Below are 26,808 nucleotides of genomic sequence, written 5' to 3' on the forward strand. Positions count from 1 at the left end.
GTCAATTCTGGTACTATTCACTTTACCCTTTATTTTGTCCTTATCATTAAAACTCAAAGTTTTCAAGTCATTTTCATTAGTTTTTCTAATTTTTAAAGTAACATAACGAAATGAGTTAGTAAATGACACTTAATATATATATATATATATATACACGTTTGCTACTCTTTTGGAGATGCCGCCTTTTGACCAAAGTGAAATAAGCATCTATACCTACTCACCTACAAAGACGCTTTACCTGTACGCACAATAACAGTTAATCCAAACAAGAATAAATATTAGGGTTTAGGAAGCTAATGTCTCTTACTGCATTAGAATATTACACGTAGGGCCAGGCTGCTGGGTACACCCCTATATAAATATAGTGTAAGTCACTCATCAATTCATGCCAAGCCTTTTAGTTTTCTTGTAGTGTGTAGAACAAAACACAGAAGAAAATTTCAAGATCACTATATATATCTATATAGTATCATGGTTAGGGATGTCATTTATAAGGAGCCAACCGGTGTTCCATGGACTAGGGAGCAGGTGGTGAATCTCTTCAATAGTTTTGACTTGGACGGCGACGGCATGCTGTCCAAAGAGGAGGTGAAGGCAGCCTTCAAAAAGCTCGGGTCGCGTTGGGGTGGTTTCAGGGCGAGGAGAGCTTTGGGTCATGCAGATGCCAACCGTGACGGGACCATTTCTAAAGAGGAGATCAAAGACCTTGTCAACTATGCCCTAGAATGTGGGTATAAGCTAAATTAATTATAGTACGTACTGGGTTATTAGTAGTAGCATGCTTGTAGCGAAGGAGGCGATCGTGTATTGCCCCTCTTATGTATGTAATGCTTATGTAATATAATAAAAAAAAAAAAACGAGATCAAATACAAGATTTGATTTCAATTCATAACCCTACAGAGGAGAATTTATGCAATAGAAAGATTTGATCCTAAATCAACACACCTTGCACAAACAAAGAGCACATACAAGATAAGAACAATAACCCACTACTCCATAGAAGCCAGATCAAAACATGAAAACATGGATTCAGTATGGGTAGAGCCTAAGAAGAACAATAGCAGCACATAAGCATATTACTGGGGACCAGCAGCACCGTCATAAGGAAAGGGATAAGCGCTCAACATCCTTGTCGACTGAGAAGTCAGAGTACCACTAATCCACCGTAATTGTTAGTCCCTTTTCTTACATATACATTCGACTATGCGCGTATGTATTTATTTGTTTTTGTATGTGATGAATGTATACTCACTTGATTACTAACTCGAATTCTAACTCGAACTCGACTTGATTACTAACTGGAATTCTAGTGTAATGTCTTTTTATATAAATATATACTCACTCTACCCATACTGAATCCATTTCTGAGAAAAGAAAAACAAAAAACACTTCATATGCCATGTTTATTTCTCAAGTCCCATGGAGGACACAACCATTATTCTAAAAAAAACTTTCGATCCATGTGACCAGATTGTTCCCACTTTTGGTACACACAATCATAATTCCTATATGAATATCCATGGCTCCATAATCATATATATTTTAAAAAAGAAAAAGGAGTTGGTGAGACACGCTTTGTTGTTTTTTGGGAAGGGTTGACTTCGTATTTGGCCTCTGAATTTTTTTATAGTTTTCTACTTTCATCCTTCAACTTTTTCATCTATAGTTGGTCTCTAAACTTTTAAAGTACGTTAAATAATGCGAAAAAAAACAAAGTAACTTTTGTTACAAAGGTAACAGATATGCCACCACTTTTTTAGGGGCATTTCAATAATTCACTTACAATTACTAAACTATCCTGAATCTATTGGCATGTGATTATGTTTGTCAATGATATACATTTATGCTAAAAAATAGACAAAACCAACAAAAATAATAAGTTAATCCAGTTTGAATATTTTTTTTATTTAAAATATGACAAAAAGGGATCCAATCGATGAAGCTAGTTTCACCGTAGGGGCATTGCTCTAGATTAATTGAATAAATAATGTAATTTAATAAAAAAAAAATACATGTGCAACAATTTAATTAGTCATTTTAGCGTTACATTGTTTTGCCAATCTCTCATCTCTCTTTGAAGTCTACAGAAGTTACGAAGATTTGATGTTAGTTTGATGTTGACAATGTGGTCCGTTCCAACCAACCACACATTGAAATGAACTCACCAATGATTCTATCAACTTTTGTGATTGACTTGCTAGTGACCTTATTTTACAAATTTTCAAAGTTTAAGGACCAATTTGAGACCAAAAACAGTTAAAAAGTTAAAATAGAAAACTTCAAAGTTTAGGGAGCAAATGTTAAATTATAACCCTTTGTGTTTTTCGGGGAAATTCTTCTTGCACAGACGCTTTGACTGATATGGTTAATTTACCAAACCTTTGATATAAAATTGTGGATATACTCCATGGGTCCTAAAGATGAAGGGCCGGCGAAAAGAATCCATTGAGATTCTCATTTGATGGCCCATGGTGAATTCTGATTCTCTCCAATCCCAGATATCAGGTCGACTGTTTGATGAATGAAATAAAATACTAATAATTTGATTTATTTCGTTCATATCATGCTTCTGTAACTATCTATATGCCTAACGAATATAAATAATTGTCTCTACGTGTCCAAATTAAAGAAAGAAATGAAAACAGAGGCTTCCCAAACCTAAAAGGTTGAATTATTCCTTTCTATCTTTGTGAATTATTGACAGATACGAAGAATTCTATTGTGATCCGTTTTAGCTTTCAGCACTCCATCACTCACTAGTAGTGATCAATATGAAACTGCTAAAAAAATCAAAGCTAGCTCATCCAAACCCATGTGATCTGGTCAACAAGAATAACCTAGATATACATTATCCATCACTTTGCAAAGCTCCATGCTTTACGTACACGCACAAAAAACAAAAAACAAAACAAATCAAATCTAAACCATAATTTTCAGCTTAATCAATCGAATTAAATATTATTTAATTCTCGAACATAAGGCTAGGGTACCCCACAAGAATATAGTGCTACAAACAAACGCCTATAACCCTCTTCTTATATATATATATATAGAGAGAGGAAAGGGGTTCTTCTTTGGATCCCTTCCTCCTAATCCACTAAATCAATGGATCCATACCATTGAAATTTGATCCAACGGCTGAAGTTATTATAACTTTTAAAGTCGGCTCCTGTTTGTAGCCGTTAGATCAAATTTTAATGGCACGAATCCACTGATTTGGTGGATTAGGAGGAAGGGATCCGGAGAGGATCCCTTTCCCCATATATATATACATCCTTTCTTGTATCCTTCCTTGTATCCTTCTTTAGAAAGTGAGCAAAACAATAACAGAGGCTTAGAATTTGTAGACTAATATGGTCAGAGAGATCCGTTTTCCGCCTACAATTGTCGATAAGAAGGTCCAAATTCCGCGGACGAAGGAGCAGGTGATGGAAGTGTTCAAAAGTTCTGACAAGGATGGAGATGGCAGGCTTTCAAAGGAAGAGCTGAAGGCATCCTTCAAGAAATTAGGCTCGCGTTGGAGCTCCTTCAGAGCTTGGAGAGCACTAGGGCATGCAGATGCCAACAAGGACGGCTTCATTTCTATGGAGGAGATCGGCGAACTTCTCAGTTATGCCCTAAAATGTGGGTATAAACTGTAAATAAGTTGAAAGTACAGGGTTTATCCAAGTTCTAGCTGGGTACTCGTAGTATTATTAAAGAGTCTCCCATAATATATGGCTCTTCGTGGGTGTGTGTGTGTGTGTGTGTAAGTATAAAAGTAGTCTTTAGTCACATATGAGTAGCTGTAGCTGTCTACGGCGTTCATACATGGCAGCAACGGAGGAGGCAAGGAATGTAGGCTCTTCGTGTGTGTGTGTGTGTGTGTGTGTGTGTATAAAAGTAGTCTTTAGTTACATATGAGTAGCTGTAGCTGTATATGGCGTTCATTCATGGCAGCAACGGAGGAGGCAAGGTAGATAAAATATTTTCTGAAATCTAACTAGCAGGAGGGTTTAAAGTGAGAATCATCTCGCGTAAGGAAAAAACGAAGATTTCTTATCAACTTAAGTAAAATATTTTTTACCGTACCTTCTAGCATAAGAGTAATCTTAATCAGTAACAGATTTCACTATTTGTTTTTTTTATTTTGTCGAAATTTCACTAGTTGTTTTAACTTAAGAATTTTATGTGAATTAAGGGTCAAACTTTTGCTACATTTGATAAATACTCATATACCATCTTATCAACTTGTATTTGCATAGGGCAGCTATTTAACCATCTCGGTTGATATAATAATGTGCTTTATCAAGCATAGTGATCAATGTCTGACAAATTAAATTAAGCGTTGTCATTGCTACTCTAAAAACATCATTATGCACTTAATGTCAATTATATCTACAAAGTCGGATTAACCTTAAAGTTAGATTTTGATAAAACTAAACATGTTTATTTATTGGTTTGAACCTAAAGTCGAACTCGTTTAATTGCAACAACATATGTAAGAATGACACTTTTTATCGTTAGTGTCTAAAGTCTAATATTGGGAGATCGAGTGGGTCGAACTCGGAGTGAGGGTGAATGTTTACAATATTTTTTCGGTGCGTAATCCTTTATATGTACTTGATATCTAGGGTTAGTATCAGTTTATTACTCTGAAATTTCTTCTTTTCAATATTTTATACATCAAGTTTTTTTTCGTCTCAATATTACCTAAAGACATAATTCTATGATACTTTCATACATTTGTTAAATTTTTCGTCAAAACATCTGTTAACTGATGACATGACGTCCACGTAAATAATAATTGAACGTCACGTGTCAATATAAACCTACTGGATATTAAAAAAGTAAAATTAAAAATTAAAAAAAAAAAATTATTTGTCCTCCCCCTCCCTCTTCCCTGTAGGGTCCGCACCCTCTTCCCCCTCCCTCTTCAATGTCGTGACTCTTCCCTCTGCCTCCTCCTCAATATGGGCCTACTGGATTAAAAAAGTAAATAAAAAAAAACTTTCAAAAATTAAAATAAAAAAAAAAAAAATTATTTGTCCTCCCCCTCCCTCTTCCTCGTAGGGCCCGCACCCTCTTCCCCCTCGCTCTTCAATATCCTGACTCTTCCCCTGCCTCCTCTCAATATGGGCCTACTAGATATTAAAAAATAAAATCAAAAATCAAAAATCAAAAATCAAAAATCAAAAATTAAAAATTAAAAATTAAAAAAAATATATTTATTTGTTTTTCCCGCTCTTCCCCGTAGGGCCCTCACCCTCTTCCCCCTACCTCTTCAATATCCTAACTCTTCCCCCTGCCTCCTCCTCGATTACACCCTCTCATCACATCCGCCATAGCTAAAAAAATTCACCAAAAACCAGAAATTTCAACACCATAGCAAAAAGTATCAAAAACCCACCATCTTGAGTTCTTAACCCTTTAATTCGAACCAACAGAATCCTCTCCATATTCTTTTGGTGAGGATCTGTGAATCGTGTCTGTTCATTGTAAATCGTACGATCAATTTTTTGTCAGGTACTGTTTGTGTTTAATTTTAAATAAAAATATTTAAAATGATTTCTAATCGCACGATGTACTATGAACGAACACGATTCATGGATTCTCGGAATCCTCACAAAGAGGATCCAACGAGGATCCGAATTCTAATTCGAAAACCCACACAGCAAAACCAGTTGGCCCATAATGACATGTGGCGCAGAGTCATTGTCCACGTGAGTGTCACATCATTAGTTAACTAAGGTTCTGATAGGAAACTTAATGAATGTAGAAAAATGTTTCAAAATTATGACTTTAGGTATTAGACTAAGACAAAAAAAATTTGATGTAAAAAATATTGAAAACCAAAATATTCCAAGAGAGTAAACTGATATTAACCCTAATATCTAATTTATTAAATATATGTTTACTTTTCAAGAAAATTTTGGTCAAATGTTAAAAATAAATAAATTATCGCATAATGTTAATATTGTTATTTGTTAAATGTAATGTTTTCAATTGTACGCATGAAGGTCATCGGGTGACGGCTGGACAAGGATTGTCTGCCTTCCCATTTTTCATGCCCTTCCATGCCCTTCTATTTTGTGTAGTCATGGTTAAGTCATGTTAACATTTTATATTATTTTTTTATAAAAATAATAAGGCAAAAATGAATAGTAATATAAAATGTTGACGTGGCTTAACCGTGACCACACAAACAGGAGGGCATGGAAGGGCATGGAAAAAGGGATGGCAAACAATCCTTGTCCATTACGGCTATCGCTTTTCAGTACAACTTTTTGTTTCATATCCATTATACTATTTTTCATCGAGTAGGAATTATCTCCTCTTCTAATCTCTTTCTTTTTTAATCTCTCTTTATTCAAAGGACTACGATTATGCTACGTTTACATCTTATTTTGAATTTTTTATGTAGAGAAAAAAAAAATAAAAACAAAAAATGTGAGAGGAAAGGATGAAATGAGATAATATTAGAAGGGAAGATAATCATACTCCGTTTTTCATATATGGTGTCTCCACTAGTGGGGATGGTTGTTATCTAATAAATTTGCCCTTGCAAAACTAGATATACAAGTTGTAAAGGTATACCTAAAGTTGTGCTATCGTTCTCTTTTACTCCATGTGAGATATTTTGTGAGGGCACCATGCTTATCTTTATTCTTATAACGACAACTCTTGTGCTATAGTTTTATTCTTGTTTATACAAGTCAAGCTAATTTGACTTTACTTTTCACAAGAAAGAAAGCTTTGATATATGAGTTATATTCGGGAACGCACATTGTTTTTTTACACACATTTTGACACATTTTTGTATGGTTTTTATTTTGTAATTGTAAACATAAAAATTCAAGCGACAAATGAAACAAGAATACGCGCACAAAATAAATTTTGTATTAATGAAAGTTTAGAGTTATAATCTCCAATGCAAAGTCAGAATCCTCTGATTGGACATTCGGGCTTGTAGAATATATGTGTAAAGATGTTGATCTGAGGGTCAAAGTGACTTGTTCTCGAACCAACGAACGCCACAAGGATTTGGCTTGTGGCGATAAAGGAATCGGCAGGGTATGGCAAAGAATACAAAGAGCTTTTTGAGTCTTCTAAACCAATGAACGCCAGAAGAGTTTGGCTTGTAGCAGTGGAGGAACTAGCTTGTGCAATAGTGCTAGATAGCTCTGCCCGAGTGTCATGATATATACTTGAGATTTTTCCCAGAAAATGAATTTGAATAATTATATGTTTTGAAATGTCATGCAAAGTATCTGCCTATTTTATTTAGGCATTAGTAGTTGCATATATTTATGATTGGTGTTGCAGACGCACAGGTAAGTGCCAAGTAAGTTCATAAATTAAAGATATGAGATTGCTTCAGTTATGCGAGATATGATGTGATGTATTGAGAGCTCATAAACCTGCACCCTGGTGTTAGTGCTCCGCCCAGAGTTAAAGCACAATCCCTCACGTGATGTTCACCTCTCGCACCATATGCTCACCTTAGATTCAAGTTAGGTGCACAAGCTTGTCGTATAGACCATTATAGGTGGTTCTGACTCGTAGGTGACCCGCGATCATTCGCACAACCTTCACATGATGAACCGTCCATTTATTTGATACATTTGAGTGACTAAACAATATCCGATTCGAATAAGTTTTTTGTAGGGATGATCTTCAAATCAAGATTAAGAAGTTGGACGGTTACGATTATAAAGTTTATACAGTGAAATTACGTTATCCACAAAAGGTGGAATATATGCATTCCCATATGGGTAAACACAAGTATTATCATAAATGAAGGATAATATTTGCATTCCCCTCTTGGGGGATGAGCTCATCCCCAAGAACAAATAATGTATCTTCACTGTAACTTTTTTGTAATCGGAACCGTTCAATATCTTATTCTTCACTTGAAAGTCATCCCTATAAAAAAATCATTCCAATCGGAGATTGTTTTGTCATCCAACTATAGCAAATAAATCAACCTTCGATTCAAATAGAGATGATCTTCAAACGAAGATTAAGAGATTAAACAGTTTTGATTATAAAAAAAAAATTATGGTAAAGAGATGTTATTTGAAAGTAGAAAAATAAACTCATTCCAATAGGAGAATTCAAAGCGGAGTCTACAAAGGGTTAGCATACCCAGTGGCGAAGCCACGTAAGGGCGAAGAGTGGCGGTCGCCGCTCCCCTCGCCGAACAAACAAGCCTGGAGCGCTGGTTCAGCCCCTCCGCTCTTGACTCCTAAAACGTTGTGGTTGATTTTTGGAAGTAAGCTCTAAATCACCGGCATAGTCTCATTGGGTTCCAGCTTAAGGGCCAAAAAGGAGGTGCACATGCGAGTTGTGTCCGTACAGTTCATGGGGCTTGGAGAGAAAGCTGTGGAAAGGGTAATCTGAAGGAGAAAAAGGTGTAAAAGTATTGGTATTGGATTCCATTGAAGCTTCATTGTCAAGAAAATTAGTTCAGAAAAAAAAAAGGAAAAAGTTGAAGAATTGTGAAGTGGGTTGTGGAAAAAATGGTGGCTTGATCAATTGGTGGGGTGAGATCAAAGATTTGACAAATTGGGTTATGTTTAGCAAAATGATTGCAGTATATTGGTAGCAGGAAAAAAAAAAGAGGAAGAACTGGGAAGTGGGTTGCTCTAATTAGCTCAATTTATGGGTGTGGATTGTGGAAAAATGGTGTCTTGATCAATTGGTGGAGGGAGATCAAAGATTCGACGAACTGGGTTTCGTTCAGCACAGTAGAGTGACAGCAAGAACTTCAATGGAGAAGCACAAAGTTGAGTTTGATGGGTTTGGGAAGAAATAGTAAGACTTGCAGAGAAAGGGAGGTGAAAAATATATTGGAAAATTGGAGCTCATTAAAAATAGAAGAGAGGTGATCTCAAGAACTCATTATACTCAATTTTAGTTTCGAAATCCTATCAACTTTGACCAAGTTCAAATAAATTCAATAATAACTTAGAAAAATTAGGCTAAAACTCTAGTTGTGTACATCAATTTGGTTGAGCTTGAATAACAAGTTACGAGAAATTTTGCCCCTCTCCAATGTGAAAGCAACCGTTTTGATTGAACTTTGCACTTTTTTGAATTTGACCCCTCCCCTCGGTAAATTCTAGCTTCACCACTGAGCATACCACAGGGCAACATATGCCATATACCAAATAAACGGAAAGTGGATTCATATATGTTTCTTTTTCCAGGAATATATGGATAACCAAGCAAATTCGTTACCCGTTTGAAAAAGTGATTCTCGTACTAGTTTGCAGAGAATAACAAAAACAACTCGTACTTAAATGTGGTTTTTTCATATTTATTTATCAACTATATATAATATATTTATAATAAGAGGTGGATGAGTAAATTAGTATTGAACTTATCATTCACTATACTCGAATTTAAAACTTTTCATTTACAAATGAAAAAAATTTTAACTATGTATTTATGCATTTGATTATTCTCTCTCTCTTACACTTCTCCCTTTTTTGTGAATTGAATAATCCAAACTAGAATCGAGTGTAAAAAGAGACAATGAGAACATAAAAATCAATACTCGTAAAAATAAAAAAAATAAAGTTTACATAAAAATCAACCTCAAATTTGCAATTTCTTTTCATTTAAATTTGGATCATCCACTATGGGAAGATTTGGATGATTACATATATTGAAAATATCAATTATGATGTTGTGACATATATGTATCCATAGTTGCATTTGGTAGATATTCGATACTTCGTCCTTATTTTCTTTGTTGATAGCAGGCCTAATTATCTTTTTCTTTAGGTTAAAGGTTCACCAACCTAGTTAATTATCTTTATCGATACTCGTTTCAGGCATTTGTCTCAATCTAAACATCTCTCAGACTCTCACCCTTAATGAACAAGTAACGTTTCTACAGAAATTGTGAATAAAATTTGATAGTAGCCTAGTTGGTCAAAAAAATGCATACATCAGAATCTCATTCGGTAAAATAAGCATGGTTTAGACCTAATTAATATCACACTTTAACAAATAGGTCAAAAAAGCATACTCCATCAGAATCTCATTCTGTAAAACGAAAAAAACAAAAAAAACATGGACTAGACCTAATTAATCACACTTTTAACAAAAAGTGAGACTGAACAAACGCCAACAAAAAAAAATATTAATCAATTTACAAATAGATTATAAATACAGGGCTTTGAAGCATTCACAAAACAAGTTTATTATAATATTATGGCGATTAAAAGTCGCTGCGTCACTAGCGATGGCAAACGTGTTATGACGACGGAGGAGTTGAAGAAATGGTTGAAGAAATTTGATGTCGACAAAGACGGTCGAATAAGCAAAAAAGAGCTCCGGGAGGCTATCCGCGCCACCGGGGGCCGGTTTGCCAGGTTCAAGAGCAGGCTTGGGGTGCGGTCTGCAGACGCCAATGGCAATGGCTTCGTTGATGAGGACGAGCTCGACAACCTTGTAGAGTTTGCACAGAAGCATTTGGGTGTCAAGATCGTAAACTTCTGACTCTAACTAGTATATGTATCAAGTCTCTAATCTCTATGGCTTGGGTTAATTAATTGGAGAGAGAAAAATAAAATGTATTATTCTGTATGGTCCTGGTGGCACATTTGAGCATGGTGGCTCTTGATGTCAGGTCCTATGTATATACTTACATAACTGAATGTGATTGAATTGGACATTAAAATGCACGAGTTGTGCGGCATCATTTGTATTCTTCAGAGATTACTTGGCAATGCAGATGAGCCGGTTCCATCCCGTACTTGCTTTCTCACGGCGTTTAAAAGAATTGCAAGCGGCTTGTAGCTTAGTTGGTTACAAGCATTTACTATCACTCGCATCCTTGCATACATATCTACCAATTTAAGATGGCATATGAAAACATAACAGTCTGCGTAATTACATATTATGTGATTAAGTACATGCATCTGGCAAAATGCTGAGTACGGATTAAGTGCAACAGAAAGAGCAAAACTAGATACTTGAATCCACTTGAGAAATTAATTTACATTTGGAAACAAGAACTTTACAGTTAAATTATATGTGAATGTGAATGCCTATTTACCCATTCGACTTCCAAATAATACTTACAACTTGAAGTGGTCATGGAATGTACAGAAACAGACTACACAAAATTGGATTGAACAGAAGAAAAAAAGAAGAGAAAATGAAGCAGCAGCATGGAGGTGGGACTGATCCAACTCTTCCATATATTGTTTCAGGTCGCCGATAAATCACCCCGCGCGGCAAAGCAGTCATTTAGTCAATAATTCCTAGCTACATACAACCGCACGACCTGTGAGATCTGTCACCAACATGTCTTGATGAATTAGCATTGTCATACTACAACAAAACATTATAAATGGGGGTAAGGCTAGCCGACATTCACCTCTCCCAGACCCTGCGTAAAGCGGGAGCCTTGTGCACTGGGTACGACCTTTTTTTTTTTATACTACAACAAAACATTCCACGCACAGACAGATTAGGCAAAAGAGAAATGAGGATTTTACCTCGACACTTCTAAACACGTGCATGGCAAAACTCATCCGTCTCCATATCTAGCGCAGGCGAGAAGATAAAGCAGTAAACTCTCTTCAACACCTCAAACATCAATATCGCGCGGTGGGAGTTTCCAGAAATTCCACGTATTAAAGTCCTCCTGTAATCAACAGGGAAAATAAATAAAAAAGCATGTTCAAATGATTAGTGGCCACATAGGAAGGGGCGAACAGGGCAGAATGATTTTGAAAGAAGACCTCGACCGTAACATGTTTAAAACGAAAAAGCATTGCAGAATCAAAACCTGCTCAGATGAGTTTGTAGGTGGAAACATGCCGTTCACAAGAGCATGAAGGGAGGTATATGACTTTGTGTCAACACGGCGGTTCACAACAACCTCACCCTGCATACCCAAACCATAACAAAGAAAGGTTGGCATTAGACATTACTAAATTAGAAATATTTAAATTGCTGCTATATCGTGAAGGTCATAATTACCTTGGGATTAATAATGAATATTTTTCCTTTCGGGATTCCAACCTTAAGGTAGCTGAACTCATCGGTATCTCTGTTTCCAAAACCGGCATAGAATGGATTGCAATCAGAAGGGAACAATGATTTGATATCCTGAAACAGAGAAAAACGTAAGATATTTAAAAGGATACTTGAACCCATATGTATTATTGTTCGGAAGTATCCTATGAAACAAATTATTTAACATCGAGAACGTGATAGGCTGTAAAACAAGTGATCAGGTAAAGATTTAATAAACTAACCTCCAAGCATGCGATTTTGAATTCATGAGGAGCCCTCCTGATAACTGAGGAAAACAGAGTGTCGGTCTATGCATTAGAAACTACATACGACTTAGTGACCAGAAAATTGCATGTGATTTCTAGTGATCAAATAAGGTAATTTTACATTCCACTCTGTTATCCATATAAATCGTTTTCTCTGCATTATTCTACAAGGAAAGGATGCACTTCCTCTCTATGAAGCGTAGTTTATCATTTCAGTTTTTTATCAGGATTATTGCAAAAAAAGGGCAATGAACCGAACACATAAAATGCCTGAAAACTAAATGGAACACTTTAGCAATTTAAATTAGACCTCTGTTGAAGTTCTAGAAAAAGAAGTGCACCAACATCACTTACCTTCGCGAAAGAGAGAAGGAAAAAGTCCATCTGGGGAAATAACAACGGGACCATCTGGTAAAGCCTTCCCATCCTGCATATTTGTAAGCAAAGAAATAAACACACATCGCATTTTGATTTCTTAACTCCAGTTTGAAAATGAAAATCAAGGATTTAGCATGGGTTAAGCATAACCTGCTTAAGGTTGAATAAAAATTGTCTGGTGACAGAGGCTTGAGAAATGGCACGTGCACTCAAAAAAAGCAATTGATATCCATTTTCCTGCAGCATAGAAATAACAATCAATTCCTTTAAAGATGCAATGTCAGTGTAGTTATGAGTAATTCATACAATAAATGTAACATGTTTGTGTAAGAGACAATGGCAATAAGAGATGAGAGGCAGGCACATTATAAAGGTAATCATGCCTATAATTTGTAGGTTGATGACACTGTATGACTGAATAAGCGAACCACAGATGGGCCAACAGATTAGGTTAATGAGAAAGTCCCTCTATGTGTTTTCGACTACCTATGTTGGCTAAAGGCCAACCCACCAGAGTACTCAAAATGCATTGTAAGGAGTGATGAAATGCAATGTGAAAATTGCAGTCAATAAATAACCATGAACAAAAAATAATCATCACCACGAGCACAAGAAATAAAAAGGACGAGATAAGCAAACCTTAATGGCAGAAAACAAATTTGTAACACCTATATGTGACCAATCTACCCCAACCAAGGGCATGAATTGACCTAGAACATCTGACCTGCAAAACAAAGCAAATCAAGCGGGATCAGACAAATCAAAGAGAACCCCCCCCCCCCCTCCCCCCACAAGTAATCAACAAGTGAATGCATAAAGAACAACTGAATCATTAAAGAAAAACTGTTGCTCATATTTGATAAAAAAAATCTAAAAATCACTGTACTTCATTACTTGCAAAACAGAAAAATTTTCTCAAAATACAATTTACCAAAGAATTGTTTGGAAAGAACAGCCTTACTTTGTGATTGTCCCATCCACGTCTGAGATCACTATGCGAGTGTTCCATTTCCACAGATAAATTCTGGCATCAACCTGTTGAGCAACAAGAATTGTTAGAAAGGACAGTAACTACATCTGAAAAACAAACGATGAGAAAGAAATCAGACTAAAAATGAACAGCCAGGATGAGAACCTAAATAAAAATCAGAACAATAAACAACCTGCTGCTTCCCCAGCATTGCAGTAAAGAATGTGAAGGTTACTGTATTCTTCCCTTCTTTGAGTTTTAAGGACGCCAGCTGCTCAGATGTTGGAGCAAGTACCCTCTCCATTTTCTTCATCCCCTTCGGTGCAAGCATATTCTTATCCCCATCTGTAAGCATATTCTTATCTCCATCTGTAAGCATATTCTTATCTCCATCTGTAAGCATATTCTTCTCTCCATTGGTGGCAAAGGTGCTCTCTGTAGCATTCTGAGCATCAGGACTTTTACCACCATTCACATCTGGCTGCATTGCTTTCCTGGAATTTGATCTCCTTGAACCGAAAGGCCAGAGTTTCCAACTTCCGCTGGTGGCAACATTTACTTTAGATGGATCTCCTGTAATAGTTTTATCCCAGTCAGTCGACAGCTAATATGCCTTTCAGTTCAGATATTTGCACTTTCCATAATGGAATCATCCTAAAGCAATAAAGCAGCTACATCCCATGGAAAACAACTACAGATAACAAGTCTATCAATTAGTACATTTATCAAGATCGAATTTTTCCAAAACTGTTTGAAAAGCAGTACCAGCTTTCATCCCTTCATATAAGAAGTGTTTCCAGCAAGAGAGCTGTGCACAAAGCAAAATTTATTTCACTTTCTACATTTTACCACTTGAGAAATATTTGTTCACCAAAAAACAAATTAGGCCCTTCCAATTTTCATCAGAGAGAAAATTCTGGCAATAAGTCTAACAAAAAATAAAGTGAAAAAATGGTCAGATTAATCATATTTCACTCTGACTTGGAATATATAAATTCTTAGTACTGTAATATAATCATGTAGACTGTAGTATGTACACACTACCAACAAGAAAGAAAATAGAATACTTTTCAGCATTTCAGTGCAGGAAATATCATACATGTAAATATCTAAGTTTCTCACCAACTGCAGGAATGGCAGGACCACCTTTGAGCTCCACTGAACCCTGAGTATTCTCGATATCTGGTGTTTCCTGTGCTAATTTTTTCTCTTCTTCTGTGTCCCACTTTCTACAGCTCAAATCATCTTTACCTTGCCATATTGACTTCAAGGGATTGACATTTGAGTCCAGTGAACAGCTCAAGGGATAATGAAGATCAAGTGCGCTCAACTTGTCAGTATGAGGCCACATATTGGGTAATGACGCGACCAGCTTCCTGACTTCTTTATCAGCAGCAGCCTTACGATTTCTAGGAATACCAATTGCAGCTGATGCTGCCTCCAGTTTTCTATTTGATTTCTCAAAATCAGTTGAGGGGCCTTCGTGAACAAACTTTTCTGGAGATGAATATGATTCATAGTTTGTACTGTCTTTTGGACTACACGAGAGACTATTTTCTCTGTCTACACATGATGAAGAACACGATTCCGTGCACTGAACCTCGGTGATTCTGATTTCATCGTCACTGAAGAGAAATTGTTCTTCCTCTAATCCCACTGGCAACACACTTGCTGCTTCTGTCATGACATGGCCAATAACGGACTCAGACGGGGTTTGTAAATCGCATGATCCAATTTCTTCCTCTTTTGTATTTTTCTCTTCTTGAACTTGATCACCAGAGTTGTTTAAACTAAACATGCTCTGTGACTCAACTTTTTTAACTGAACCAGGTAATGAATTTCGCTGGACTGTCTGAATATTGTATTGTTGAACTATTGCTGGCCCTTCAAGGTCAATATTATGGTCTGTGCATGAATGCGCATCTGTCTCTTGTGAACAAGTTTCAGTAGCCTCCACTGAGTGTACCTCCATGGAAGTATCATCAGCATGGTGCTCAGTAACTGAATCCTGATGAAGAACACTAAATATCTCAGTCTCGACGATCCAGGTGTACACTAAATTAAGAATAATATTAGCCAATTGATCATTTATAACCAAGTTGTGTTTCTTAAATTTCGAGCATATTTGTGTTGGTAAATAAGTCACAGTAAACATTGGATCTTAAAATTCCTAAACAGTTTAAAAGTTTTGGTTTCTATTGCAACAGATTTGATAGAAAGATTACCTTAGATAGCAGCTCAGTTCTGGCATGAACATGAACTTGCCCACTTCTTTCTCTGGCAATGTACAATGTTTCACAATAAATAAAGGGTTGGACTCCATCTATCCCACCCGCCGTATGAGAAATGTCACGGCCAGGTAATACAACATCTTTCTCATCCAAATGCTTGCCAGGGCAAGCTTCTAGCTCAAAAGAACTTTGAATTTCAAGATCAGACCCTGTGACATTGGATATGACAGCAATTGCATTCCCATCGTGTTCGGTTGCTGCAATAAAAGATTCACCAACATCACTAGATACTCTAGACACAGGCAGAGATGAGCTCAGCCGGCTTTCCTCGGCATCAATCTGCATATCTTCGTTAACTAACACATTAGGAGACGAAAAACGGGAAGCATTATCCTTCCCGAATTTCTTAGTGGCAAGACTAGTGGACCACTTCACCTCCAAAAGGTTAGCCGCAAACTCGGCCCGCTCCAATGAATCCACCCTTCTCACCTCACTATCAACCCCCTCTTCCTCCTTACTCTTGCGCTCCTTCGTCGACCTGCTCCCAAATAGCCCAAAAATTTGTGACTTCCGGGAATTAGTCCTGGACAAAATCTTCCCGTTAAGCGTTTGAATCTGATCAACTGTTGTCAAATTCTCAGCATCATAATTGCAACTCATGGACTTCAATGGCTGCCTGTTTTCCCGACATTGCTCATCCGTCTCATCACTCGAAGACGAAGGATACAACACAGCCTCCCCTTCTTCTGCATCAACCTCCCTAAGAAAATAAGCTTCCCCTTTATGATCCAAATACATGTGGAAACTAGCATCCTCCCCATTGACATTAATGTTAACCACCTTCTCCTTTGTCTTCAAAACCCCTTGAAACTTCCCAAATTTCACATTCCACGCTGACGATTTGAAGCTCCCATCTTGTTGTTCAACTACAATTATGTCCACAGCTCCACCAAAAGGGTGGAACGGGCCGGAGACGGTGTATACCCCTCTGGATATATAACTCCCTAGCCTCCCAACCGCATACATCCTATTCCTCCCCTATCTAATTTCTCAGGACACCCAATTAACCAAAACCTCAAAACTCAATCATAATTTACGCACACCCGGACCCGGTCGATTTCCTCACGAAAAACCTTCAAAGCAACAAACTTTGATCCAAAGATTGAATTCTGAGGCAACCCAGATGACCAATTTACCAAGAATTTAGCAACCCAGTTGATCAAAACCCAAAATTTAACAATTTACCACCGTTCTAACTCCAAGCAGTTATTGCATGCATCAGAAAAGCGACGAAATCCCTCTCTGAGATCCCTTTTTTCAATCTGAAGCCCCCACAAACCATTGGATTTTAAAAAGCCAACAGCTCGAAATCAACAAACAACCAAGAAAGAAGGCATCAACGGAAGACCAAAAACTATAGATATAATTCTGAGGAACCGCCAAAGGAAGAGGGAATAGCAGTTATGGTGACGAAAGAATATTCGGTGCTAATTATTCGAATGTGCCGAGCCTTCAATCACCATTAAAATTCCAACAAATATTTAAAGGCGCCGCATTTTTTCATTTTTTTTCATTTTTTTTCTTCCCCTTATTCTTCTGATGATTGATGAAGTAAATAAGAAAAAAAAAGAGGAATTAATCTAAACTAAAAATAAATAAAAGGGTCTAGAAATGAACTGACCTGAAAGAAAGAGGTCAGGAGAGAGAGTTCTTGCACGTAAGCATACGAGAGATGGTTGAAGCGGAGGGATTTTTTAAATGTCAACGCATCACGTATGAATTTTTTTGAAAAGTAAATTTATACGGATTTTGTCACATGAACAAACTTTTAAGCTATTTGTTGTATTAATTTTTTGAAATTATTAATGTATCTCATTTTAATTATGTTAAGTTTTTTATTCAAAATAAGCGATATCCATTTGTGTTCAAAATTATTTCGAATTTTTGACTTCATTTTCATGATTTTTTTTTATTTTTTATTTTTACACAAAGATATATTTTCATTAGAAGGTAGATGAATAAATTGATTTGGACATTAGACATGTGTTCGTTTCAAAACTTATAGTGAACTACTAAAAAGTACATTAGGCTCATTAACATGAAATTTAACCAATTGCAAACTTTGAGAATTCAACAGCGCCTATCATGTTCTTAAGAAAGAAAAAAGTTGAAATGTCCGAAATAAGCTTGAAAGGGTGTGGTGAGTTAAAAAGTCTGAAAAAACATTGATATCATAACCTTGAAAATTTGATATAACAAATCCCTTAAAATTTTAATTTATACGACAAATTGAAAAAAAAAAGTATAAGTTCATATAACATTTCAAAAAAAAAATTTCTTAACGTAAAAAAAACAACAACATAATTTTCGATTTAGTATTATTTATAATATGCTATGCGATGTTCTGACTAGTTCTAGATATCTGAAATGTCTATTCTTTATGTTACATGATTTTTCTTACGAGGGGTGGCATTTTATTTGAGACAGGTGGACATTTGAATTACGTGGGCTCCAAGTAACCTTTTCCTTAATACGTTAAGTTTTGCCGCCATGTGGAAACATGTCGGACTTTCTTTCTTGTAGAATAGAAAATAGGTGTGTACATATTTTACAGCGAAAATTTTATCATGTATAATTTATTTTCAACGCTTCTTGAATATAAATTTTTTTTTATTTGATGTAAATTAATATAGAATGTCGCTTGTATGATAAATAAATTAAGTAATTAATTAATTAATAGATAAATATAAGTACCATTCATGATTTGATCATCCTATCTTTTGATTCTCATGATGGATTTTGTTCTATGATTGGTTTTGCATCTGTATGCTGATTGAGCCTGTGTGAAAATAAGAAATAAAATTAAATGGTAACTCTAGTTATATTATCAGCAACACAAAAACGGATGAGATTATCTTAAATTTATAATTTTTTGTGGTATTTGGACACTCTTTTTTATCTAATACTTATCAATTTTCGACCATCAAATGAATAAAAATAATCAAATGACAAGAGTTAAAGGGTTGTGTTAAAGATAAAAATATGTGTGTAAACAACATCACCTTTTTTTCAATCCTCAAAATTTATGATTGAATGAAATGAATGATAACTAAGGTATTAAATATCGGTAATATCGGAAATATCGGTAGTCCGAAAACACGGAAATATCGATGGAAATATCGGGATAATGTCGATATCGATAAAAATTACATGGAAACCACGGAAATTGTAAGAAAAACTTGGAAATTTTTATTGAAACTTTGCAGGATGTTTATTTAGTCAATTATCTATTAGTTTATCACAAAAAATTGGAAGGAAATGCATTGCATGATGTATTTAACATTATCAAGTTGATTATATAGCGAGCTGGCAAACATTGTGAGTGTAGAAAGAAGTTTAAACACACCATAATCATTTATATATAATGAATTAGTACAATATTTTACACTTTATACATTGCATGATATTAACAATTTAATGATCATTTGTACAACTAAATATATGCAACTCGACAAGATTTAGACATGAGTGAGTGAGAAACAAAAAAAATGAATCACATTGAACGCTCTAAAACAAAAAGATAGATATGCGAATTATTGGAGAGCATGGTTACCCCCCTCATTTTGTTCAATGTGATTCATTTCTTTATTAATTTAGACATGAGTGAGGGATGTAACCACGTCTCAATGTAAAATTCCCCTCAATGTGATTCATTTCTTTATTAATTTAGAAATGGTTACCCCCCGTTCAATGTGTTCAATTTAGACATGGTTACCCCCCTCATTTTAATCATATTGGAGAGCATGATTTAGATATAGTCATGAAGAAATGACTATGCATTTTAGGAGAATTTAGACATAGTCATGAAGAAATGAATCACAAAAAGATAGATATGCGAGATTAGAAATGCAACACGTGAGGGATTTGCAAATGACTGCTTAAAATGAGTCATTAACAAATTTCTTTTACATATCTTTGTAATGTTCATGTGATACATTTCTAATTCCTCCTATTTAACTTTGTGCGACAGATTTCTTCTTCATTTGCCTAAAATGCATGCCTTGTAGTTTGGGAGTCTCTCACCCAAACATACATGTAGTATTGGGTGTGGTAACTATTTGTAATAACTTTTTATAGTGGAAACTCAACTTCCTTTAATATGCAAGCATATATGCTCCAGATCCATGAAGAAAACTAAGGTTTCAACCCCAAAATTAATTGGCAATAAGAGTTATGACACAACTCCTAATAAACTTTGTGAGGAATTTCTTAATTAACTCTCTGATTTGGAACTTTTCTTACATCCATGCAGTAAGATGAGGAAAAAAGAACTTTGCTTCTAGTAGTTACCGTTTAGCTTATTTTCTATCTTTATAATATAAATAATATTATTTAAAAAAAAAAAGGTGACGCAGAAGTTATATGACGGAAAGATGAGAACTTTTTATCTCCCCCCACACTGCAACAAATCAAAACCCTTTTGACTGACTGATAAGTTATCCCACATCGGCTGTGCAATAGAACTGAGCAAGCAAACAAGCCTATAAAAACGAGTTTGCATCCCACATTGGCTGTGCAATAGAAGTGAGCAAGCAAACAGGTCTATAAAAGCCACATTCCAAAGCTGACGAAGGCATTCTTTTCTCGGTCTTTTGGCTAAGATCAGATGTGGTATCTGTTATTGTTAGTTTAATATTTTCAGTATTTTAAGTATTTTTGTAGTATTTCGTGATATTATCGGTAATATCGCGATAATATCGCGATATTTTGACGAAAACTTCTTGGATACTTATTAAAATATCGGTAAAGCAAAAAATCAATAATATCGGCGAAATATCATCGATATTATCGATATTTAAAACCTTGATGATAACAACTCAAACATCACATAAAAATGACCTTTAACCCGAATTCAACCCTAGGGTTGCTGGAAATCATAATCCAAAAAAAGATTACAAAATTTTGACAAAAAAATCTATAAAACTTAAAAACCGAATTAAACATAATAAATGATAGAAATTTGGATTAAAAAGTTCATAGATCACATCATTGCAGTGGGTTTGACTGTAGTAGACTAGTACGGACCCAAATGTACAATGGTTAATTTTGTTGTCGTATTTGTGCCTTTTTTTTTTCTTTTAAAAATATGGACAACTTGTGGCAAATCATGATTATCCAACATTTTCAAGGGCCGAAAAAACTCACAGAGACATTTCAACCTCTCCCTGGCCATAAATCTAATTTCCACACTAACAGCGGATTTCAAACTCTAGACCTCTAGTTTTCAATTTTTTGCGTTTTTCAACCATTCTTTGTCCCCTCCGCTATTTGTTATAGAATCATGATCCTTTTTGCTCTAATCATCAAATAAAGATATCAAAGCAATACAAGTAGCTTCGAGTGCGCGTCATCAACTGTCGAGCAAGACCAGAGCTCAGCAGTGTTTGACACCAGTCAAAAAATTACAATTTGGATAAGATGGAAGCGACATAGACAGTAGATTTCAACTCATTTTAAAATACTAACTGATTAGCGTTTAAACGTTTATATATATGTTAGCGTTTAAACGTTTATATATATGTTTGTTGGATGCATATGATATGATCATGATCAGTTTTGTATCCCAGTTACAAAACTATAAAAGAAGGTGGAATTCATTAATTGCTGGTGGTTGGGCGTTGACCATGCAAAACATGCAAACAAGTGGGGCATTTGAAATATCTGAATATGTTTCTAGGATATTTCTTCCAGTTTTCAAGGTGCTTTGATTTTAAAAAGGGTTTTGAGCCTTTACAGGTGGTTATTTATCACAGTAGTGAAAATGTGTTAAACTTTTTTATGATGGTGTAGATTCAAATTTTATCGATGACTAATCTAACAAAATTTATCGTTTGAAAAAAAAATCATTTTAGAAGCATTTGAAGTTGCAAAACAATCTTGAACCAATATTTTCCTTGTTAGGTATTTACCAAGAAGAGCTTGAGGCACTGGGAAAAACAAACTTATATCTAACCGGACAAACAATAGAACAAATTTTTTGATATAATCTTAGATTAAAGGTACCAAACCGGGCATACTTTTTTGTTGTTTTTCTTTTGGCTAAGAAGCCCGTAGGTTGTACGCCAGCCATATGTAGCTTGAACTGTGTAATGGGCGGATATACTACTGTAGGATCTTCCGCAGTTTCTATTGTTATTGCTACCACTTGTCAATGGTATTCTATTTTAAGGCATGATAGCATTTGAGTTAAGTCACATTATAAGTCATTAATAAGAGTTAGGTATTCAATTTACAATCCCCTCATTTAGTACTATGGTCTAATAATATTCATCTTCACTTGTAAGTGAAAGGTCTTAGGTTCGATTATCATCAAATATGAGTTTAAACCATATTATCACTAGCTCATTGTGAGGTTAAGCTCACCACTCACCCTTAGTGTAGATAATATCGCTTGTCCAAAACTAAATTTACAATTCACTTGTAGGCTGCACATGGTGGGACACGCAGAAAAAGTAAGCCAAGGGCTGGCGAGCTGATTCTTTATGGCAGACTCTTATTATTCGTTGGGTGGAGACTGATTTTGCATATATTCAGGCTACAAGTACCGCACGGCCCCTAGCTGGAGATGAGTGCTACGTTATCATGTTACCTTCTTTTTTTTTATTATTTGTAAGTGGGTGGTCTAAGTTTTAAATTTCGTGGATGACGATTTCAATATTAATTTATCACTTTACCTTTAAGTGTGTAAGTATGTTATTGTAAATTAAAAATTAAAAAGTGATTCCAACTTAAATAGTTAAATGTCACTGACATCAAATTTGGTTCATGTACTAGTCTCTCATCCTATTATAGCCCATACGCGACTAGGGCTTTGGGTTGGTAGATAAAGGGCAATAACACAATTGGGCTGAGTCCCAACTTATACAAAATGTCCTCGTTGAGCCTTTTCACCATTGCCATATGAGCCCGACCCAAATAATAAGCTTACACGAAGCAGGCTTCATATCCATTTCTAATGAAATTGAAAACAATTCTCCTCCCTCTTCTGTTGGGTGATCTTCTTTGAATTATGCGAAATTTATAAACGGAGCTAAATTTGGGACATGTTTAATAAGTTCAGCCTAGTTGTTTAGACGTTCGGAATTTTAACCACTCTAAGTACTGGTTTGGTACTGAGATGCTTTTATAACAAAATGGGTATAAAAAAAGCTGAGCTTAAAAAGGTGTTTGGTAAACACTCAAAAACAACTTATTTTCACAGTTTTGGATAAAAAAAAAACTGAAAAAGTGAAGCAACAAAAATAAGCTTATTCTCAGAAGCAGTTTTTTTTCAAAGCACAGCAATACCAAACCAGCCCTAAAGAGCTCGAGCATACAGAAGAAAAGTTCAAGCACTGCCCAAGGGGCTCTAGAACTGTTTGAGATGCCTCGAGTGGATATATTTCTAGACTTTACAAATGAAGCCTAAAAGTGTTTAATGTGTTAGTAAAAATGCTAGTTTTCCAATTTAGTTGTATTCTGATATTTGGTAAGGAGGGTAAAATACATATGAGATCTCATTATTCAGTCTCAACCCTTTTAGGCTTTGATCAGCTTCTATTGGCTTAAAAAAAATTTCTTTAGGAAAAGACGCAAACATAATCATAATTAAGTTGCAAGATTTTCCTTGAGCCAAGCATTAAACAACTTTTATTATCTTGTTTTCCTTGGTGGCTGAGAAAGAGAAACTTGTATTGGTCAAATCTAATGCTTTTGAAAACTGTCGCATATATGCAGCTAGCCGAGGAGAAAAGCAAGCTTACTAGCACATGTTGCATATACTGATATCTTTATCTCTCTCGTCAGATGGCGTGTGATGAGAGAGTTACAGAGTGAAGACATGCAACAGGTTTTATGGAAATTTCTCTCCGCAGCAAGGGCCAACGAGCTTTAGTCTTAGTGAGCACCGACACACAATGCACTCCATCTAGTGTGTTTTATGTGTGTAACTTCCAATTGGAAAAGGGTTTTTGTTGGTGAGTCCCCCTTCTCTTTTTTGTAGGATTAAATGATTAAAAGGAACAAAAGGCATGCACTTTCAAGGAATTGGGTGGTTTTTTTTGCTTTGGTGGGATTGTGAATACTATGTGACACTACAACAAACATAAAAGATGAACCCACAAAAAGATAATGAGTCATCCAATCACTTGAGCACCACATCTTTAATCCTAAAGTATGACTGATTCAATTAGAGCTACCTGATTTGCTCATGTGTTTTTTATATGTGATACCAGATTATCATTTGTACCTTGTGCATTATTGTTATCTTGAATGATAATTGTACTTGTGAACTTGCTTTCTTTTTCTAAATTCTGCGGCCATCAACGACCCACAATCACAGCAGCCCCTACATTTCTATTTCTGTTTCCAGCACACTTTTGATAGGAAAAGATTCCACTTCTTTCTCACTGCCTCTTTTTGTAGGGACTAGGAAGTCATCATGTCAAAGTTCAACTGTTTATTGTTATAACATTCTATCCTTGTGTATGGGAGATTATTGAGTGTAGTCGGTTGTATACAACTTTGTGTTTATCTCTTTCGTTTCGTGAGGAGAGAAATAGATATTTGATTGTACATAACTGATAACATAATAAATTTTCTTCTCATGCGTGTATTCATTTGCGTGATGATTTTTACTTTTTCCAAAACCTTGGAAGATGGAGATCTTGATTGAAATTTTAGACCGAAGTAAACTGTGTTACATGAAAGAAAAAACAGTTGGTCCCCAGAGAATGCAAGAACATGCCTAGAGATAATTGAAAAGGGGAAATGATTTTCAAACTCCCTTTTTCTCTCGCTATATTTATTCTTATTTTTCTAATTTTTAGATTGAATAAATAAAAAGAGAATCAAGAGACAAAAATGGAAGCGCGAAAATCACTGCCATGAAAATCAAGTCTACTTGTGTAACCATAAAAAGAAAACGCATCTACATTCGTGAATTGCTCATGTTTGAATTTTAAACCAATTTGAATGCAGATGGAGTAATCTACTGAACATTTTTTTTTTTTTGAACTCATTTAATACATACACCATCATCATATATATATGAAAATCCCTTTTATATGCAAATAATTAATCAAACAAATATAAAATTCCCCCTGAATTATACCTTCCTATCTAATTTTCTTCAACATTTGGGCTTCTCTTCTGTGGCAATGGAGTTCTTGCAATGAGCAATTGCAGCTTGAATTGCAGCTTGCAACTCTTCCATGGTGCTGTCACTTGAAGAACAAGGAACATTAGTAGCTGCAGTTGCAACAAGATGCCCACTATTCGTCGGAGATGTCCTCATTGACGCCGGCGCCGAAAACTGTCCCCTCCTTCCTCTCAACTCATGTTTGTTTAACATGCTCAAATTCCCCGAAAATGAATAGGGCTGCCGCCGGAACTGTCCCTTCTCTCTCCTCCCTCTAAACAACAACAGCGGCCTCACCATTCTCACGTACCTCTTCAGTATGTGACTCACGTCAAACCTCACCTTCCTCTTGTTCTTCATCTCCTTGTTGTTCTCCTCCTTTTCGCTATTTTCACAATCTTTTCGCCATCTGGGAAGCCCGAAAATCGAAAAGGACTTGGGCTTTGTTCTTCCCCTGGTCTCGTGTTTGCTTCCCTGACGTGGGATTCTCTTGTCGATGCTGCTGCAGCTGTTGTTCTTCTTGTTTAGGATGTTTCGGTTTCGAATGCAGTTTTCGGCATTGGTTGTGGCGGTTTCTCTGGTTGGTTTTTGATCTTCTACCAGCTCTTTGAGGGGGAGGGTGAAGCTGTCGAGGGAGTTGGTGGAGGAGCGAGGAGAGACGGGGAGATGGGAGAGAAACTGGAGGGGGAGGAGGTGGCCGTGGAAGAATATTTCATCTGCGGGGGACAAATCAATGGCGAAAGAAGGTGGGGTGGTGCTGGTTTTGGATTTGGATTGGTGATTAGGGTTTGACGTGGAAGAAGAAGAAGTGTGGAGAGAGATTGTGAAGGAGAATTCATGGGAGGGGGAGGAGGAAGATGAAGGTGGTGAGGCAGGGGCAGTTTTTGGTAACTGTTTTAACCTTTCTTCTTCATGCCTGCTGAGGGTGTCTAGAGCAATTTCTTTGGTTTTTTCCAGCTGATGGGTGGCCATAACTCAAATGATTTTGTTGAAAAACTGAAACAAGGATCAAAACCCAATTTCTGATTATTTTTCTCTAAAAGAGTTTGGTTCTTTGAATAGTACCAAACCTTTGGGGGAGAGATAAGAAGATCAGGAAGCAGTGGAGAGAGAGGAGAGGAGAGAGAAAAAGAGTCTTGTCAGTCTTGTGCAGTTGGGCTTCCAATGTCTTTTATGCAGAATAATCCATACTGCCATGCATTATTAATTCTTTTTTTATGAATAATGGCTTATCGATGGAGAATACTTCACTCCTCCCTTTATAAGATAATTCTGTCATTGTCTAATATGTTTTGTATAAATTTTTAGATTAATATCATTAACTGTGATTTGCTGAAACGAGTAACGATTCATTTTTAGAACGAACCAAGCAATTTTCATTATATAATATAAATAATAGAATGGGATGAGATGATAAATTTAGCTGTATTTCTATAGGTTGGTGGGTCCTTGTCGAAATCTAACAGCTACTGAGGAGGATTTGAGAAATGAGGTCAGAAAGATCCAAATTTGCTCTAAAAAGGACTGGTCCTCCATCCTCCTCTCATGTTCTCTCTCACGTACATGGTACACACCACACGATGAAAAATGCAAAACCCTAGCTAGCCAGGGTTTGTTACTGCCCCATATATCAAGAGAATCTTTGAGTTTATAAACCAAAGGCACTTATTTGCTCCTGCCTTTCGCTTTTAATTACTATGTGTACCACTACAAGTTACAACAACGTTGGGGAAGGTGTTGGTGTTTGAGATATTTAGTATATCTAT

General features: G+C 35.9%; 3 protein-coding genes across 3 annotated transcripts; 1 reads left to right on the forward strand and 2 right to left on the reverse strand.

Moving 5' to 3' along the window:
* The first annotated feature begins 10,204 nt into the window (after positions 1 to 10,204).
* LOC126633128 (polcalcin Phl p 7-like) lies at positions 10,205 to 10,603 on the forward strand. The gene has a single exon (XM_050303687.1). It carries the CDS (start codon positions 10,205 to 10,207, stop codon positions 10,490 to 10,492), a length of 288 nt encoding a protein of 95 aa, XP_050159644.1. The 3' UTR covers positions 10,493 to 10,603.
* Positions 10,604 to 10,950: 347 nt separating this feature from the next.
* LOC126633124 (phosphatidate phosphatase PAH2-like) lies at positions 10,951 to 17,582 on the reverse strand. Its single transcript, XM_050303683.1, has 12 exons — positions 15,859 to 17,582; positions 14,756 to 15,641; positions 13,827 to 14,206; positions 13,625 to 13,698; positions 13,303 to 13,387; positions 12,814 to 12,900; positions 12,640 to 12,712; positions 12,262 to 12,305; positions 11,984 to 12,112; positions 11,790 to 11,888; positions 11,497 to 11,645; positions 10,951 to 11,291 (listed from the first exon to the last, which is right to left on the reverse strand). Exons 1-11 carry the CDS (start codon positions 16,888 to 16,890, stop codon positions 11,589 to 11,591), a joined length of 2,946 nt encoding a protein of 981 aa, XP_050159640.1. The 5' UTR covers positions 16,891 to 17,582; the 3' UTR covers positions 10,951 to 11,291; positions 11,497 to 11,588.
* A 7,255-nt stretch (positions 17,583 to 24,837) lies between these two features.
* LOC126633130 (BRI1 kinase inhibitor 1-like) lies at positions 24,838 to 26,244 on the reverse strand. Its single transcript, XM_050303688.1, has one exon. The coding sequence runs from the start codon at positions 26,012 to 26,014 to the stop codon at positions 25,034 to 25,036; it is 981 nt and encodes a 326-aa protein (XP_050159645.1). The 5' UTR covers positions 26,015 to 26,244; the 3' UTR covers positions 24,838 to 25,033.
* Positions 26,245 to 26,808: the final 564 nt, after the last annotated feature.

Source organism: Malus sylvestris, chromosome 8, assembly GCF_916048215.2.
Source record: "Malus sylvestris chromosome 8, drMalSylv7.2, whole genome shotgun sequence".
Lineage (NCBI taxonomy): Eukaryota > Viridiplantae > Streptophyta > Magnoliopsida > Rosales > Rosaceae > Malus > Malus sylvestris.